Below are 18,975 nucleotides of genomic sequence, written 5' to 3' on the forward strand. Positions count from 1 at the left end.
TAAGTATTTTAAGGTGATTAATTGATATATAAGCTCTACTGTACCAAATTTCATAAGGTAAACGATGCAAATTTGAAAGTGTAGATCCTTTTTACATTCAGAAATGTAAATTTTCACTTACAAAATTTCAGCAAGTGCATGCTTGCAAGAAGCGTTTAGTATTCTGTAATGAAATTATATAAGAACTTATAACTAAAATATGTCTAGTTTCATTCTATAGAAGTCTGACTACTGGATCAATAGATTTTCTCAACTGTACTCTATAGCAGTTTAAAAAGAGACCTGGGTTCATCATCGCGGCAAAACAATGTTAACCCACTACAACTCGGTAGAAGGGCTCTTTTAACAGCCTTTGAAAGAGTCGTTAAAACGATAAGATCTTTAAAACTCCGGGAGGAAGAGGAAGAAAAAAGTAGTAGATTTTTTTTCGAGAGGAAAAGGAAATTGCAGAATAGTCGAAGGAATTTTTATACCTGACTTTTGTGAAAGGTTTCGATAAAGGTAAAAAAAATCTTCCAATAGACATTCTATCATTTATTTTGCAAGATATCGTATCATTGAAGTAGATACGCTCCTTTCTAACTTATCCTAATTGCCTCTCTTTAGCCAAAGGGCCAAATTAGCTCTCTTACGCTTTCTACTGAGTAATCTTGTAAATTAATCGTTTTTATTTCTTTTTAAATGATCAAAATAACCCTTTAATTTCCTTGATGTAGTTTTAATGAAAACAGGCATCTTCCTTATTTAATTTGCTCGACGTTTATAGAAGAGAATGCCACATAAAGAAGTTAAGTTTCCAAATCCAGATGACTTTAATAGGTTGTAAAATTTAAGAATGTTACGGGTCTTTCTAGAGTTGGAGTTTGTATAAAGAGCAATTGCTTGATGATGTAGCAATTTGTTCTAGTTGCTGTAGTAAATAAACTAAAGTTACTATAAGTGGATTTATTTTATATAACGCGAGATACGATAGAAGTTTTTTACGAGGCATTCGAGGAACCACCCAAGAAACCAAGTTTTATTTAATATTTATAGAAATAATTTATATAAATTACACAAAGAGAGAGAGAGAGAGAGAGGAGGGCATAAAAATTTCTGTAGAGACACGAAATTCTGGACACCTTCTTAATGTAAAAAGTACTTTAAAAAAAATAAACTTTTGGAGGCGAGCCTCCAGTAGATAGTTTAAATGGAGAAACCAAACCGCAGATAGCATCTTCACCTCATTAATCGATGCAGCTACCTCGCCAAACGTCCATTTGGGGCCGGACATCACGGGGCGACGTAATGACATCGCATCAGTTTACGACGAGGTCTTCGCTTCTCAGCAGCTGGCGTGCAGATAATAGTGGACTTAATTCCATTTGCAGCTTAAAGTCGACATCTAAAGAGAATTAAATATCGAGCAAACTCTTTAGCCCTTCTACAATCTGAAAGTTCCACTCTTCGATTGTTCCATTAAAGAACGGCAAGTTGTGGTAATGTAAAAGTTGGCTCGATCCTGTTTTTATCGAGTGCCATAACTAAGAAAAAGAACAAAAAAATATATAAGAGAAGGAGGAGGAGAGCGGGAGGAGGAGGAGGAGGAGGAGAAAGAAACGCAGTTTGTATTAAGTTTCCTTCTTATAATTTTGTTTAATGATGTTGGATGTTTTTTAAAACAATAATTGCTTTTCTTATTCAGTGTTTCGCGACCGTCATACATTTTTTTACGTCAATTAAAGAAGAGTTGTAGATCCATTAAACAATTTTGGCTTTTTGTTTATGATTTTGCTTCATTTGCACTTCTATGTTTTTACATCCTTTTCATAAAGAAAAAAAAATTAATGAGTAAATAAAGAGCATCTGCTCTCCTCTCGTTTCAGCCTTCCAGTAGTAAAGGTCGAATTACTGACAACAAGTCGTACTTCGTAGCTACAAACCTGGCTTTACTATAAAGCTAATTTAATCGTGAGGTGTAGAAGATAACTTGATCTTGTATCTAAAATTTAGCCATTCGTTCTTAACTAGAGATTAATTATCCATCAACAAAGTTTGAACTTTAATGTTATTCGGCTTTCAGATCGATTCTGTTCAATTAATCAATCTTTTTAACGATTAAAATCAATTTTTTTAACATTACTTCAACGAATTTTATGGTTCGATCGGTAAAAGATTTTTTTACAGTGACACACGAGTTTATTTCTTTACTATTGAACCTAGATTTTATTCCGACCTCGTTCTTCTCGACGATTATGTAAACAATTCTGGCAGTAATTTGCCACATGGCGATTCTAAAAATGAACTGGGTACAAACTATTGACGATGGCGAATGCCTCGAGACTATAAATGAACTTATCCTGGAAGTCATCAACTGCAATTTTTGTTGTTTGTTAACATATTTATCCGTTTGTTTACCTTATTGGCGCGTTGTTGTGCATATAGGGATTTTATTTATTGTCCACGTCGGTAATTAATCTTACTTTCGAACGAAAATAGTAGCAGCAGCAGAAGTAACGCTTCGATTGAATTAGTTTGTTATATGCCAACTTTTAACGATAACTGAATCAAAATTTGCCAAGTTTCATTAATTTGCATGCTTAAACATCTGCCAAAATTTGATTACGGCTTCTCTTCTGAACTGATACGCGCGTGTAACTTGGTATACGTACAAAAATACCAAACCAATCTCTTGATTACTTCTTAAGGTTTCAAAGTACAAAGCGGCCGACCGGATCTAACACAAACAGTTGACATATTAGGAACCAGCGAAAATGCTAACAGTCTATCCGTTTTGACCTCGAAGAAAGGCGTTTTAACGGTATTGAACTCGTGTCCACTTTGGTTGATTGTGTACCATCCAGAACCCTACAGCATTCAATGCATTCTTGTGTTGTGCAGGACCTTTGACCCGCGGTTCCGACCAAACCGCCCTGTCGTTGTTTGTTCCCTTTTTGTCCGGCAAATACTTGTTTTATTCATTGGTTCCGACCGTTTTGGACGAGATGACAGAGATAGGAGAGAGGAGGGGAGGTTGGGCGCCTTTGACGAAAGGCTCCACTCTTGATAGACATCTCACTAAAACTTCTATACTTAGTCCTCTTCTGACAGTTGCTTTTCTTCAAACCTTCGCTATCTCTCGTCTTCTTCTAAGAAGACCCGCTCGTATACTTGCTACAAACTTGAAATTCAAACAAAGAGCTTTTGTATATGAAACTGATGAATAAATAAGAACATTCTTCATGCGTCCTGTAAGAATATGTAATTATTAAAGCTATGTCAACAGAGCACAAAGGCATTCTACCCTAGAGCTTCTTCGACCCCGAGGAGATTCAGGTGGGCCAAGCTTATAATTTGTGTCGGTAGGAAGAGTCCATTAGTCTGTAGAAGCCGAATTGGACTGTGGCGAGCCTGTAATTTCGGTTGTTTGTCTTGATTGATGTTGGGCTGTCTAACAAGAGCAACTATTCCTCAGCCTTATGAGTGCCACAACGCCTACGTCGGGTGCAGGAAGTTGTTCTATACAATTATTTATAACCAATCTTCCATATTTACCCGAAACCAAACCGATTATTACTAAAATCGTCCGGTGGTTTGATTGTCAAGATTGTGCTTCTATAGTAATAAATTGTTACCTTTATCTATGGCAGTGGGAAGAAGTAGATCTGCAACTTTTCACTTTGTTGTTTACCGTAAAGTAGGTGACGAGATACGGCTGTTATGTCACTTGTTGCTTTCATCCCGGTTGTTTACTAGTTTTAAATTCATTTTGTTGCTCCCGTAGTAAATTTTATCAAATCTCATCACTCATTTTTTTTTTAGTTTCTTTGTCGTAAATTGCTCTTTGATACTCTTCCGCCTGAGTTATTTTCTCGAAAATAATATACTCTTTGTTCAGATTTCATTCGTATAATACTAAAATCCATTAAAATTTTTCGTTGTTTACAATTTTAAAAAAATTATTACATCGTTTCAATGTTTAATTTTTAATCATTCGTATGGCTACTAACCGGTAGCAAGCCTTCTGTCAGCTGAATGTAATTTGATTAGGAACATTTGCATAAGTAAGTCTTTTTTTAAAACATATTTGGCATTGGAACGAAGAACGGCGGTCTGTAAATACAAAACAGATAAATATAGCACAAAATATAATCAAAGCCACATGCACTGACTGCGCTCGGTTTATATTTCATGCTACTAATGATGCGTGGATGCCGCTTTGCCACTTGTACGTCATTTCTTGTTACTGCACTAGTATTTTTATTTAATTTCTTCCCTTTTCCCAGATATCCGGTCATTCGGCAAGAAAATGTCAACTCGTCCGCCCTGCCGAGATCGTTTCTTTTTATTATAACACAGGCGCTCCCGTTTCCTCGTTAGTTTTTGTTGCTGTAGTAGTATTTTTATCTCCCCGATAAGCAATGAAGCAATCTTTTTTTTTTTCGTTTTGTTTTTATTGACTAGGTGGCAGGAGTTTTCCCTTTTACGCCTCTCTTAATACACTTTGTTACTAAGAAAGTACTTTTTGTTATTGTAAAAGCATTTATAACTGCAGAAATTGGCAGCGAAATTGGAAAGAAAATTCAATTCCTGGTTTCGAGTTGTCTCCTCTCTCCTCCTCCGCTAGTTTTATTACTATATTAGTATTACGTTCATTTGTCCTCGATCCTAAACTACCAGAAGATTAAAGAAGAGAAACTCGATCTGACCTAGCAGTTCATTTTATGCCAATTTTATTGCTTAAACGTATTTAGTTCGAATTCTTTATTGTTGCTGCGGTTTATGTTGCTTCAAGAAGATTACTGATGTTATTACAGAAGTATCACTATACATTTACATTGAATTTTTAAACTACAATTATGTCAATGCAATTATTTTGCAATTTTGCTGTTAATAAATGAATTTTTCTTTGTTTTTTCACCTAAGAAACTAGACTAGATGACATTTTAAAAATTATTATTATAAAAGCAGTGATGCTTATGTGCGAAAAGGGAAATTTTATGTGAGGCCCCAAACCAATCTTTCATAAGAAAAGATTCCCCCCTAAATTCCTGAAGTTAACACGGGGCCCCCTAACACAAATTTGCCTGAGCCTCATGAAGCTATAACGCGCCACTGTATGAAAGCATAATTCATCTTTTCATTCTCGCAAACATGTCACTGAACTTCTAGCACGAATGTAACATTGCAGAAATATTCAAGGGTTAAAATGGTAGCGCTATCAATGCCGCTAAAGTACTATTATTACTGTAATAGCATCTAGTAAATAGAGCAATTTAGATACTCAGTTTTTAATAAAGGAAGAATTAATCAAGCTGAACTCTACTTCGTTGCTATGCCCTGTTTGGTTAATGTAAAAGCATAAATCTACACGTTCTTTAAGCTAATATAGAATTTCTGATTATCGATGTTAGTGAATGGAGGATGGTCAACGTGGAGCCGTTGGACCGACTGCAGCGCTCAATGTGGACGAGCGACTCAAACACGCACCAGGATGTGCACCAACCCGGCTCCGCTCAATGGAGGCGAACTATGCACGGGAGAAAGCGTGCAGACAGCAGACTGCACCACCATATGTCCTGGTATGTAGCATATCATCCTCTTATTTAAACAGTATCAACGAATCGTATTGTTACAGTAACAGTATCATTTTTTTAAAAAAATCATTTATAAGTCGAGATGCTTCTGAGCGAGAATCGATGAACTTAATGGATGTTTGGAGATTTTTCTAGGATAAATTTATCAAATTTTTATATTAAATTCCGCCTTGATAATAAAATTAAAGGTTCGTTCGCCCAAAATATTAATTTTTCTTTTGCTCCTTGTTGCGCAGAAATCAATTTCTTGCATCATAATTTACTCTGCCTGTTTAGCAACAACTTACTCCCGATAATTTCTCCTGATGATTTTTTTCTGCCAGTCACGTGATGCGCCGCACCCTATAAGCCTTGATTTGCGGTTGCGGTGCTGATCGCGTGATAATTGAATGTGCCGGGCGAGATTCGCTTGATTTTTGTTGGGTGTCTGGTTACCTAATCACGTGGTTTTCTTCCAGGTATTGCGGCGAGGAAGGAGATAAAAAACTCGAGCCCTTCTCGATTAGAGCGTGCGATAACTCCCAATAGAGTTTCCACGCAAAGTAAACGCGATTATTAACGTTCTATTCTGGAGTACAAGAGGCGTAAGTTAGTCATGTGACATGGAAGAATAACTTGCTAAAAGAAGCGTCTAACACGACAAATTCTATCACGTGAGCTAAAATATCCCGAGAGTTTTCTCTCGCGCTGTTCCACTGCCCAACAAGAGGAAAACAATAAAGCGAGTGCCGACTAATCTGGCAAAATGCAATCGCCCAGAGTCTGTCAATCTATAAATCAAGTTAGTTTATGAAGCTGCTAACCAGATTGCGTGTCTGTTTTATGTAAATGCCCAAGCAGGATAGATGCGCCATTTGTGACCACCCTCCTCGTTATCCCGGAAATCATTTTGTTCTTCGTTAATTCATCAATGCAAAGTTTGAACAATTAACTGATGATAATTAGTAACATTTAATTGTCTGAGTCCATTTGCTGGCCACAATTGTTGGAAATTTTCAACACGCTCCTCCAACAGCTGCCTCAGAGAACGACATTTCTAATGATGGGTGTTCAGAAGTAAAGAAGGAAAAAAAACCTCGACTGGACTCATACTAAACGTAAGAAACTTCAAAGTAGAATTACTTCAATATAAAATATATCAAAATGGTTTTATAAAATCATAAGAAGTTATATTCCCCTACTGAATTCGGATAGCACACAGTGACGAAAGTGAGTAAAATAGTTGCACGACTGACCTACAATGGCTTGTTAAATGCCATTTAACGTTCCCTGCACAAACTATCCCGATAAATCTCCATTGTCGGCAACATCGGTAGCATTCTCCAATTGACCCGAGTCGAGTATCACGTATGGGAAGGTAGAAGGTAAGTTAAGTACCTGCCACGCTACCTGACTTATGAGTAGTTACGGTTAACGTCCGGAGAGTGGTACCAACAGCTCCAAAACTAGCATAAAAGACGAAGGGAGACGACATAATCCCCATCATAAAGGAAGATTAAACGGGAGTATAACATTCGGATGGAAAGATAAGAGAAGGCTCGTATTTACATTCGATGCCTGCAACTAACTGCTACAACCTAAACTAAGTCATTAACCCGTTATCTGCAGCATCTAACGACGCCCTACGTGATGAGAGCATGCGCTAGCATCAATAGGAAAAGTGCTACTCCCGCCAGAAATGTCGTCTGAATGCATTGTGCAGTTCTTTTCACTAGAAGCTCGTTAATCGTAGAAGTGACAGCCAGAGACTGTCGTCCACTCCTCTTGATTGATGTTTGTCTGGCAAACAACCTTTTCCAATTCATCTCGTCATCTATCAATACTTTTTGAGAATTTGATTGCGACATATTTACAAAATAGCGCCTTCGCCACATTTCCTCCGCCATCATTGTTCTACGTCACTTTATCTAAACGTACCATTCGGAATCTCTTACCAGGATGTCTATACACGTTTTCTCTTTTTTTTCCTTGTCTTTTATTTACAACTTCTTCCCGCATTTATCTGTTGTTTTCTCTTCTTACGCCCTGTTTGTTCGCCCGTCGCGTTTGCCTGGACGACTTTCAACCCGATTGCGATTTATAACCAAAGAGTTAATGGACGTGTAAATCTATATCTACCGAGAAGAAGAAGCAATAACGACACGAGAAAACTCGAACCCCCGGCACTCCGAGAAGATTTCATACTCCATTAAGGTCCATTCTTATCGAAAAAAGTAGAGCTACGACGATTTGTGTCGCTGGGGATTCATCCGTGCTTCTTATCAAAGCGACAGTTTTTACGATAGATTTACCTAACATGTTTTCTTGGCTGCACATACCACTCTACACCGAGAAGGGATGACTCAATCGAAAACACCACCATCGTAAAAAAAAATTCTAACCTTTTATCCTTCCGGCTTGATGTATTGCAAAGGGGGGTTAAACACTAAAATTTAAGAGAAGTTTAAATCATATTTTGTAACATTACACGTCGTCAACTCCGGTAGGCGAAATCTTCATCAAATTTCACGAGAAATCATGTGAACAGCGATTGCGTTGTCTCAACGACTTCCTTTGCTTCTTCCTAATGATGTTTCCTGTCTTGCCAGAAAACAGTTGTTGATGAAACGACCTCGGAGACGTCGCCAGTTCACATCTCTAGACTTGTTTTCTGCACAGATACAATGCAATTAAATTGTTTGCAACTAGTGACGTTTATGTCCTTCCATTATTTTAGCTTAGGAAAAAGGGGAGCCGGTTTATAAGCGACTTGGCTCTCTACTTTTGTTTTTAAATTGTTGCTTGCTTTACAAATAAACTGATCCATAACGTAAGGATGCCATTTGACGGGCATCATCTTAGAAATTCTGAATGAGTCAGTCAATGAGTCATAGACTATTGTAGGTTTCCTAATTTATCCAATTTGTCTGACTTTCGGGGAGATAGCAGATTTATTTTGAGTAGATTTGATGATGTGGGTGATGAGTGGGTGGAGGATTTAAATTTTAAAATAGTTTCAAGAGATAAAAAAAAAACTCCTCCTAAAAGAGGAACCAAATGGTAAGGCTCATAAAAATACTTTTTCTAAAGAATTTAATGAATAGTATTGGGCGGAGTTCTTAATTTAATGGTGTAATATGATGGCTTCCTCAATAAAAAAATCTCAAGATCACTCAAATCATATCTAATTTCTAGTCTGCATATTTTAAAATTCTAGGATAAAACTCACGTATTAAATATAAACATTAAGCAAGATTTCTTATACTTTGATAGATTCTGTTTATAAAATATTTTATTCCTGAAAATTTAATAGAGTACTTAGGTAATGCTCTGTTTATTGCGAAGCTGCAACACATCAGAAGATTGAATTCTAATCGGATGATACAGTTTTAAATTTTTGTATGGATTGTTTGATATAAAAATCATATAAATGTAGGCTAATAATTCAGTAAAAAGTAAGAGGTTTGATATTCTTTCGAACATTGTTCAAAAAACAAAAATCTGAAAAATATTAATGGGGAATTTTTGGGTGGAACACCTCGAATGTTAAAACATTAGAAGAAAAATTGTATTAAATCTTTAAAAAGTGTATTATAGCTATTTTGGAATTGAGTTATTGATTAGTTCTTTACTTATAGCACACAAGTTACGCAGTAAAAAGTGAATTACAAGTCCCTAAAAGCGATAGTCAAGCAAAGATAAAGATATATTTGATAAAAAGAGAACTTTTTTCCATTCTACTCGGAAATTATTTTTAAAATAATGAATTAATCTTATATTAAAAAATTTTCTCCAAGATAAAAAAAAAACTTGAAAAGATCCGCCATTCAATAGACGATAAAAGAAAGGAAGGAGATATTTCGAAAATAAAGATGATGGAAGGAAGGATGAATGCGGTCGGAGAAGAATGCATGGCATCAGTCGATATTGAGAAGTAGCAAATTGAAGCGAAATGCGCTAAGTAATGACAAAACATCAAAAAATAGACTTTTGCAATCGGGTAAGCAATTCTTCTGCTGTCAGATCGACCAGCATGTCTGCAGTCGGATGATAAATAGAGTGAACATAGCATCATGTATCAGCCATGTAGAAACCTAGTCCAATAAATGTCAGGGGTTTGTCTCCATGTCCGCCTAAAAGAATCTATCCAAAGCTCGACTTCTGTCCGCAGATGCTTTAATGTCTTTTTTTTTCTCTCCTTTTTTTTTATACTTTCTCTGAATGGAAACCATTAGAGTTGTGTCAGGACGACGAATGACGTTTGACGTATCAATTTTGACTGTTTTGTTAGTACGAACCTAGTTTAGAAAGTGCCACGTGATCTAATAAGGTCAATATTCTGAACCTATCGAGAAACGTCGTCCAAAAGATAAATTGTTCGGCGAATCGTGTTTGCTTTCTCGGAATTTCTCCTATGAGAACGCTTCTACGATTGGTTTAATTTACGTTAGCTTTGACCCTTTTGCAACGTTAGTAATAGCTTTGGTTGATAGAAATATTTGCTATCGACGTCTATGGATAACCCAAAAGCATTCTATTCTGGTAATTTTTTAACACAGACTTATACTTTGTGTTCTCTTAACGATATCAAAACAGTAAAGTTAAAATATTTTTCTATATATATATATGCATGCGTAAGAAACGTTAGAATTGAAGGAAATTTCCACACAGAATGGATGATAATTCACGATCCAAACGTCAACAAAAGAAAATAAATAAAAGTGATATAGAAATTACTATATAATATCACATATAATCTTTATATATCCAGCATAATTTTATATAAATGTATGTAAAAATGTTGGAATTTAACGAATTATCGCTTTTGGTATCAAAGTATCAAAGATGCATTTCCGCAATGAATTAGCTATAAACCACCCAGAAAAATTATAGACATTAAAAAAGATATCAAATATATATATAAAAGTCTCCATTTAAAATTTTCATATTCTCAATAGTTTATTTATCTGAATAATCTTTCTACAGGCCTATATAATTTATATTATAATGCAATTTTGAATACAGATGCAAAGTATCTATATGCACTCTGTATCTATGAACAAAATTTAAAAATAAATTATTTCTATAGAGAAATTATGGTACATTTTGTATAAAAACAATTGTTTTAGACATTTTCAGGCAAATTACTTACAAATTTTCTCCAATTGTACTAAACATTAGAGTGTAATTTGCGTGCACTTTTGTAAACATCACAGCAATTTATTAGTTTAAAAATAGACATTTTACTGTAAAAAATTTAAACGTTAAACAAGATAATGCGTATTTAGTTAACGATAGAAAAATGAGAATACAAACGACTCCACTCAAAACTGCAACCTATCATTGAGGCCCGTAAACTGAATCATCATCCAAACCGCAAAATAAGCACCAAAAAAAAGAAAAAAACAGAAAAAAATTCGTAAATGATACCGATTATCTCATTATCACGTGGTTACTTAATTAATGTTTTTTTAAATATAATCATTCACCTAATTATCAACAAATTTGTACCGTCTCATAACCGAGATCTAATTAAGTGGTAACAGCACGCGAAGAAGCAAAGTTAGCGAGAATTTTTTCCTTCTCCTCTTCCTTCTCCTCCTCCTCTTTTTCTCTAAATCTGGAGAAAATTAATTTGTAAAGTGTTAATTTTTTCTTGCATTCTGCGGTCTGCCACAAGATGAGAAGTTCATAAAAACCTCTGAAAAATGTAGAAACATTAATCAGTATCAGGTCATTAATCAAAAAAAGGAAAGATTTCAAGTGCAGCAGCAAAATTTACGTCACATATTTGAAAGCGTGACGTCGATTTTAATTAAAAATTCTCACTACAAAAGAAGAGAATATGGCACTAATAACTACAAAAAAGAATAAATCTTTTTAATAAATAAAAAAAAAACTATTTATATCTAGTTTAACCCTATTTAAACGTTTTTAAATTTTATATTAATTAAAATAACTGAAAATTTTAACTCGAAAGAAATACAGGAATAAAAAAATTTCACTTCTTCAATGCCACTTTTTTAGCGCTCGCTCTTTCGTTTTTTCTAGCGCGTGACTATTCAATATGATTCGAAGTGATGGTGCGGAATAACTACTTATAAAAAAAATCTTTTTCTGAACAATCTTCCGTTTAAATGTATATACATTTATCAAATTGTAACACAATATCAAACGAATCTATAATGATATAAAGTAGTAGTTTACCGAGTTCTGAGCGTGGATATTGATTTCCATTAGAGCTTTACTAGCGCTCCGCCCGGTTTACTCGGATCCTTTGGAGAGAGAGAGAGAGAGTAGATTTAGAAAAGATGAAACTCCGCCCAATTATCTAAATGTAATAGAAACACATAGCATATTTCAATAGTTACTACAAGCCAAGCTGTTTTGATCCATTGTAAGTCTTTACAGGAATGTTACTATAGCAATAATAACCATTATTACACCAGTCTTTCACTCGATAATTATATAGCAATACATTCACATTAAAGACGAATACTACCTCAGTAACAATAGTGGGAACGATTTTCTGCCAAAATAAAAACCGCAAAGTAAAAGGAGGAGAAAAAAGGAGAACATTTAGATATGAGGCGAACACTTAACGTTGTCACCGTTAGTATAATTGATCGTCTCATCCCTCAACTTCTGCTATTGTCTCTGTCACTACTGCTGGGATTTAATCTCTTTACCAACTACTACTACTACAGGATGAAAAAATTTATTGCTATTTTTTTCCTCTCTATTTTTCACAGGACGTTCGTTCCCTCTGACCAAAATTTCGACACATTAAAATACATTACCAGAATATTTCACTTTCTAATGAAATATCTTAGTGCTACTATAGTAATAAGTGTGGATCAATTTTGTTGTTTTATAGCGGTAGACGGTCGTTGGACGTCTTGGTCTTCGTGGTCTACTTGCAGCCCGGACTGTAGACATCACAGGAGAAGATCTTGTACCAATCCTCCACCTTCTAACGGTGGGAGGTACTGTCCAGGAAAAGATCTGGCTACAGCTAACTGCACAGGAGGGATGTGCAGAGGTGAGTAATCTCATTGGTGTCTTTTTAAGGTAGTTTTATTTAAAGTGTTCCCATCCTACAAAAATGGCCTCCTACAGAACGGAAACCCACCAAAATCACCAATTCCCATTACTCACCCATTTAATGGTACTTAATGTAAACTATGTTACAGTAGATTCTTTTAATTATGCACCCTGATGAGTAAATTATGCTCAAATGCCGATTAGAAACCCCGTAGAATGATTTATGTGGCGATCTTTCAATTTATATTGCCCTCTATGTCATCGGTTAATCGTGGCAGACTGTTTTTAGAAGATGCATTTTGGGACCTCCTTTGCTTAGCTCACTTGTTCTTTCACACTTAGAAGCTACATAATAGGAGTTTAATACTGTTTCCTATCACAGGGCCTCATAAAATTGAATAGAGGGCGAGTTTTTGAATATAAACGAAAGGGGGGAGCAACTTTTTGGAATAAAGAGACAGTTGTAAGCGGCGAGGAAAGCATAATCAGGTTAGAGGTCGGTCATGGTTGTAAACTCCCCTTTCCTCGAATCACGTGACTGATAATAGCCAGATCGATGAAAATATTACAAGTTTGTAACGAGTGATACATGACTTTAATTAATGGAGGAACAAAAAGGAACCATATCTATTTCTCCGTCCAATTAATTAATCACGTCACGAGTAAGATGTCGTGACGTATAGCAGTCACGTTGGTCCCTTTAAAGTAAATGAATCCTGACAATGAAGTAGGCTCCCTTCTGCGCTTCCATAATTCATTGCCAATCCTTCCTTTGTTGTACTCCTTCTCTTTATCTTCGAGCCAGTAACTGTATCAGTTTGGCAAAATTTCCCAAATTCATTACTGCCACAAAGGAAGTTGAAATTTTAAAGTTCATTCTACGCTAATTGAGTTAAATGTGATACTTATTTATTATACTTTCTCCTTAATTAGTACTTTTGCTTGAAGTATCGACTGCTTTACATTGTAACTTTGTCAGTCAGGATGACTACAACTTTGAGTTTTGTACAGTACATCTCGAATTTTGCAATTCGGGTTTTATAAAACTCAATAAAATTCGTTTGAGAACATTCTATAAATTCAGATTTTTCTAAAATTTTGTTTCATCAATTATATATTTCAGAAATATTATAATTCTTAACTCAATAATGACTTTGACAACACTTAAAACTAAAGTTTGCGTCACTATTTTGCCTTTTTTGATACAGTTATCACCGAGAAAATTGGTGGCATGAAAGCTGGCGATAAAAAAAATTCTCTTTTGTATCTTCAGATTTTTTTGCTAATTAAAATTAAAATAGAATTTTATTTAAAAAAGAAAAATCGGTAAAGCGAAGCGAACTAGAAATGCTCTTTCACACGTGATACTGACGCTCGTGACCGGAAATTAAATCCTAACACGTGACCTACAGAAAAGGGGGTTTGAGTGAGAAGAACAGGTGTTGTAACCCTGCACAGGTGAGAAAGCGGGCGGACACGTCATCGGTTTAATATTAATAAATCGATGGGGAAGATAATCAAAAAATAGTGGTTAATTTTACTGTATCTTTGACGACACCCTTGTCTTATAAAACAGGTTTATTTTCAGATAAACTAGATATAATTTGCATTAGATTTTTCTGGTGTAATTATATTTGAACGTAAAAATATATCCACGTATAAAAATTAAGTGTCCTAGTTTTAAGTTAGAGTTTTTTATGGCACTTATAATCAAGCTAATTGTTAATTTATCATCCATATGTTCAAGAAACATGGATACTTCTATGCTGAATGGTTTTAGAGCGTCATATAAATATTTTAATTATACAATGAACACAGTATCAAACATAAAAGGGCTGTTCATGGTTCAATACTTAAGTGAAACGACAATCGATCCAACTATGTTTAGCACGGAGTTTGCTTGTAAAATAAACATTTTTATAAGACTAAAACAATTAAGTAGCTGCAGTTTTAGAAATGATTTCCCAGCTGCTAATATGGTATTTTTCAGCCATTAGCAGCTATTTTGCGTAAGTGGTATAATGTTGAAGTTGGTGCTTCAGTGTTTTAGGCATCCTGTTCATTCCAGCATCAAAAAAAAGAATGAAAACGGTTTTAGGCGTGAGAGAACGTCAGGTTGCTACAATCTCTGCACGTACATTGGGATTAAGGGTGTGAACGGAACCGTGGGAAAAAATCCACCTTGTTCGACATTTTTAACACGATTGCTGGTAATCGAACTCTGATTACTCACACTGTTATACCTCGGGAGGACTATAGACCCTACTACACTATAATCTGCATAAATGCATTTGTCTACCGACATGGGTCCTATTCTCTGAATAGGTTCCTAGCTCTTTTTTGAAAGTTTTGTCTCTCAAATCTTATTTACTCGCCTGGATCCACGACAGATTTTGGGAAATGATGCCTAGAAAACCCTAGCACTTTTTACTTTAAAAAAAATTATCTCTTCAAATCACTTCCCCTTGCTAAGCGTGTTAGATACGCTACTTTCCTGCAACAGTGCCACTTTAATCTCGAGAGTAATCACATTTTGTACTCTAAGAAGTAAGCTGTAGTTGTGAAGGAGGGCCAAACAGGGTGGTTTATTCTTTCAAGCCAGACAATTTGTCTTTTTCAGTGATGGATGTATGTATGTCTAACCTTACGCACTACAGTTTATATTTATTTACTTTGCAGTGGGAAAAGATAAGGACCAAGTTCTACAGTATGGTACAGATAGAGAAGAAGAAGGTAAGATATCTTTATTTTTAGACCTTAAAAAAATAATTAAAAGATTACCTCTGCAAATTGTTTTCTTTATGGGAAGGGCATCGTTAATTAATTAAATTATTTCATTTTTAAGGAGTGAAAGGAAAGGATTAGAGTTGAAACAACATGTAAAATCCTTCAGCAAATTTGCAATCTTTCCTGAGTAGTGCATAAATATAGGTGTGAATGGCACAAAGGAACCGGCTCTTAGCTTGATTTAAGGCTCCCTCTGGTGACACAGAAACTCTTAGCGAAGACTTGGATAAAGGACCATTGAAAAGTTTCTGCTGTCGAGCTGTTATCGAAATGGCGTTCCGATTTAATGATCCACCTTGCTGCACTTCCCCCCCAGGAGGCTACATCCGGAAACAGGGGACAGATTAGGTTAGCTGATTAGAGGGCCTGTCCCTTCCTCCGGACTACGGGGCGATGCAATCATCCTAGATCGTCCTTTATGCTCGTCAGCGCTTCTTTATCTCTTCTGCTGAAGGGGAGACCTTCTATCGACTGTCATTTGTCATCCAGGCGTTACAAAACGATCCGTCCGGGTAATTAATGCGATTTTCTTGGCTTCGAAATATTGACACCTGACTTCTGTTCCCCTCCGATATCCGCGGGATAATCTGATTGAAAAAGGAGACAGAGCGCGAGATTTTGAGAAAAGAAAGGTGCAAGATAAGCCAAACTTCTTTCTAGAGCAGCTCAGCATATAAAATTCTACATAAATTGATTCGTTCTCCGTCGGTTTAGCGCATTCGAAATTAGTCAACCACGTGTAGAAGCGCATAGTAACCTTGCAGTAGTAGCTTAGTAAATTAATTACTTTTTCTATCGATTTTTTTGGATTTAGTAATGTTTCTCCGAGTGTAATTCTCGAATTAATCCTTCGTTCTTAGAACTAACCCATTACTGCTTTTTTCCTAAAGAATTTTTTTCTTGAAAATGTTTCACAAGCTTTATTTAATGAACTGAGGGGAGCAAGTAATCAAAGTATTCATAAGATTAGTGCAATTTAAATTTTTATAATCCTAAAAATAGTACCGGCAATGAAAAAATTTCATGAATTTTGGCCAAGTAATTTTTAATAATTATTAAATCTCGTGAAGCGACACTTAATTCATTATCATTCATGTTTCCAACTATAGCAAAGGATTATTGGCATATTATAAATGTTATAATATATTGCATCAGTTATATATATATATATGCCTATATACATACACATAAACATTTAATCTGACAATAGTTAAATATAGAAAGACAATTATTGTTACTATGAAAGAAAATTACCTCAAAGCAATTCTTTGCCCAAGAAATTCATCCTTATCTTTAGCAATTATGACGCCTATTACTGTTGTGACTTAATCTGTTACTTACACATTTCGTCCTCATGAGATTCATCGACATGAGTAAGAAGTAAGAAATTATACCCCAATTAAATCAGTTCGTAAAAATTCCGTGGCAATTATGGCGTCATCCTATCCTCTGGAGACCGGGGCTTGAATCCAGGAGAGCCATCTTAGGAATTTTTTCATGGGCGATTAGTCCCAGATATATTGGGTTCCGTTCCTCATCACCCGGTCGTCTCCAATGTGGGCCTGACCGAACTCACGATGAATATGAATAAAAGACCATCTTAGTATCGATAGGAAGAACGAAAATGAAAAAAAAAGAGTCCATTCAGATTCAAATCTGGATTCCTCGCGGCGATAGAAAGATATTTTACTACGCGGAGATAAAGGCTATTGTTTTGAGAGAAGACCACTATGAGATTCACATTTTGATAAAGAATGCTTCTTCATACAATCTTCTGCAACGATAGGAAATACTTTAGAAAAATCTGAAACATTTTACCCTCTGATAACATTTTCTAAGGGAAGGAATAAAATTCTATATTTGTCACTATAAGCAAACTACTATTTCATATTCTTTTGTTTAAAAAAGAAAATACATAGAATTAAATGTGGTGAAATCGATTGATTTAGATTTCTAGATAACACTGTTATGTAAATTTAAGAACATCTATTCTATTATCCTTTATTTTAATAAGATACATTGTAAAATCCAGAGAGGAAATTCCTTCCTACATTCTTTACTCAAAGCCTTTTGCATTACAATAAAAGGCTATGAGATATTCAGTCAGGAAATGCAATAAAGTGTTTTATGTTCTATTCACCTTAGAAATAGTTCATTCATTTTATGGTAGATATTCTAATATAAGAAATTATAAAATGATACAGTATATCACACTACACTTGTTCATACTACAGAATATTCTTGAAATATTACAGATGATTGTAGCACTATTTGGCCTGTAATTATAGTTGGTCGAGGGTTCGCGCTTCGTCATTCTGCTACGGATTTTCTTCACGTGTCGAACATAATAAAGGGGCCAGTTTCCCACAGAATGTCCTCCTGGGTGGCATCCCCCCTTGCAGATCGCCCATGTGTTGCGCTGCCGTATTCCATCAAGCCAAACCCTATAATTGTGTTATATCCGAAAACATTAAAAGCAATAATGAGAGAATATTTCCTGCAATAAACGATTGTGTAGCAAATGTAATATTGTAGCATGTAATCCTATCAACAGCAGTTTTAATCTCATTCAATTAAATTTCAAAAATTATTCAAATTATATCGATCTAATTTAATTAAATTTAACTGAAGAGAACGATGGATAGAGTTTATCTTTAATAAAATTAACTTCATTTTATTTTAAATTGATTTATTAACTGGAATACTAATTTTGGTCAAGTTGCTGAGGTAACACACTTTGCAAGTGTATCTATTCTATTGATAGTAGATAAACAGACTCACTGTCAATTTATAAGCCCGATACACCACCGTTACAAAGAGAATGTATTAATAAATTAGCGATTAAAACATTTTAGATGCACCACAACCTGTGTAGAAGTGCGGTAGTGGAGGAGGCGTTGATGACAGCTAAACCACGTGGGAATCACGCACCATTTGCTTCTCCATAGTCGTTTATCGCCAGGTGTGAGGGGACCCGCTTCAGTTTATATCGCTCTCATTCTCGCTGCCACATTAGTCACGCTTTGAAGAGGAGATATCTCTCCTCCATGACAAAATAATTTGCCAAGAAACGGACATTTCTTTCTCTAAGGGCAAATAGCTCGACAGTGCGCTCCGTCTTCTCTTCGTGCTACCGGAGCCGAAAGTGGTAGTTTCGTAATTCTTTCGTTTGGTAGCTACATCCCGTAAAGATGCTGAAGGAAAAACACACACTAATAGCGCTATAAACGTTGAAAAATTCGAGTTATGACGGGATCATTCGAAAATATGTTTAGCATCCTACGATATATCATCGATTGAAGAACGCTTTCTACCATAACGGCAACGTGCCACTACGACAGCTACAACAAAACACAATATTCAATTATTCGCAAACTTTTAGAATTAGGTAAATTTTTTCCTGATTGATTCAAAAAATTTGGCAGCGGATTTTTTGAAGTCTTTAGCGAGGAAAGAATCGATGATTTTGCCCGCTCTAGCTGTAAACCGAAAAGTTAATTATGCTAATTACTGCTAATTAACGAAGCGACGAAGACAGTTAGAGGAAGTACACAATAGAAGTCATTTCCGCTCAACCACTCCTGTTTGC

At 35.4% G+C, this 18,975-nt stretch overlaps 1 protein-coding gene across 4 annotated transcripts in view; it reads left to right on the top strand.

Annotated features, from left to right (window-relative positions):
* The window catches only part of LOC111630248 (netrin receptor UNC5C-like), a 110,439-nt gene that overhangs the window by 64,540 nt on the left and 26,924 nt on the right, over positions 1-18,975 (top strand). For 2 of the 4 annotated variants that reach the window (XM_023374326.1, XM_023374327.1), the window contains exons 4-6: positions 5,394-5,561; positions 12,433-12,597; positions 15,279-15,332. In XM_023374326.1, the coding sequence (XP_023230094.1) occupies positions 5,394-5,561; positions 12,433-12,597; positions 15,279-15,332 (387 nt within the window). The remainder of the gene's footprint in view (positions 1-5,393; positions 5,562-12,432; positions 12,598-15,278; positions 15,333-18,975) is intronic. The other 2 variants (XM_023374328.1, XM_023374329.1) reach the window with 1 other exon arrangement.

This window comes from Centruroides sculpturatus, unplaced genomic scaffold (genome assembly GCF_000671375.1).
Source record: "Centruroides sculpturatus isolate CEXI.00-Female unplaced genomic scaffold, Cexi_2.0 scaffold645, whole genome shotgun sequence".
In the NCBI taxonomy this organism is placed as follows: Eukaryota; Metazoa; Arthropoda; class Arachnida; order Scorpiones; family Buthidae; genus Centruroides; species Centruroides sculpturatus.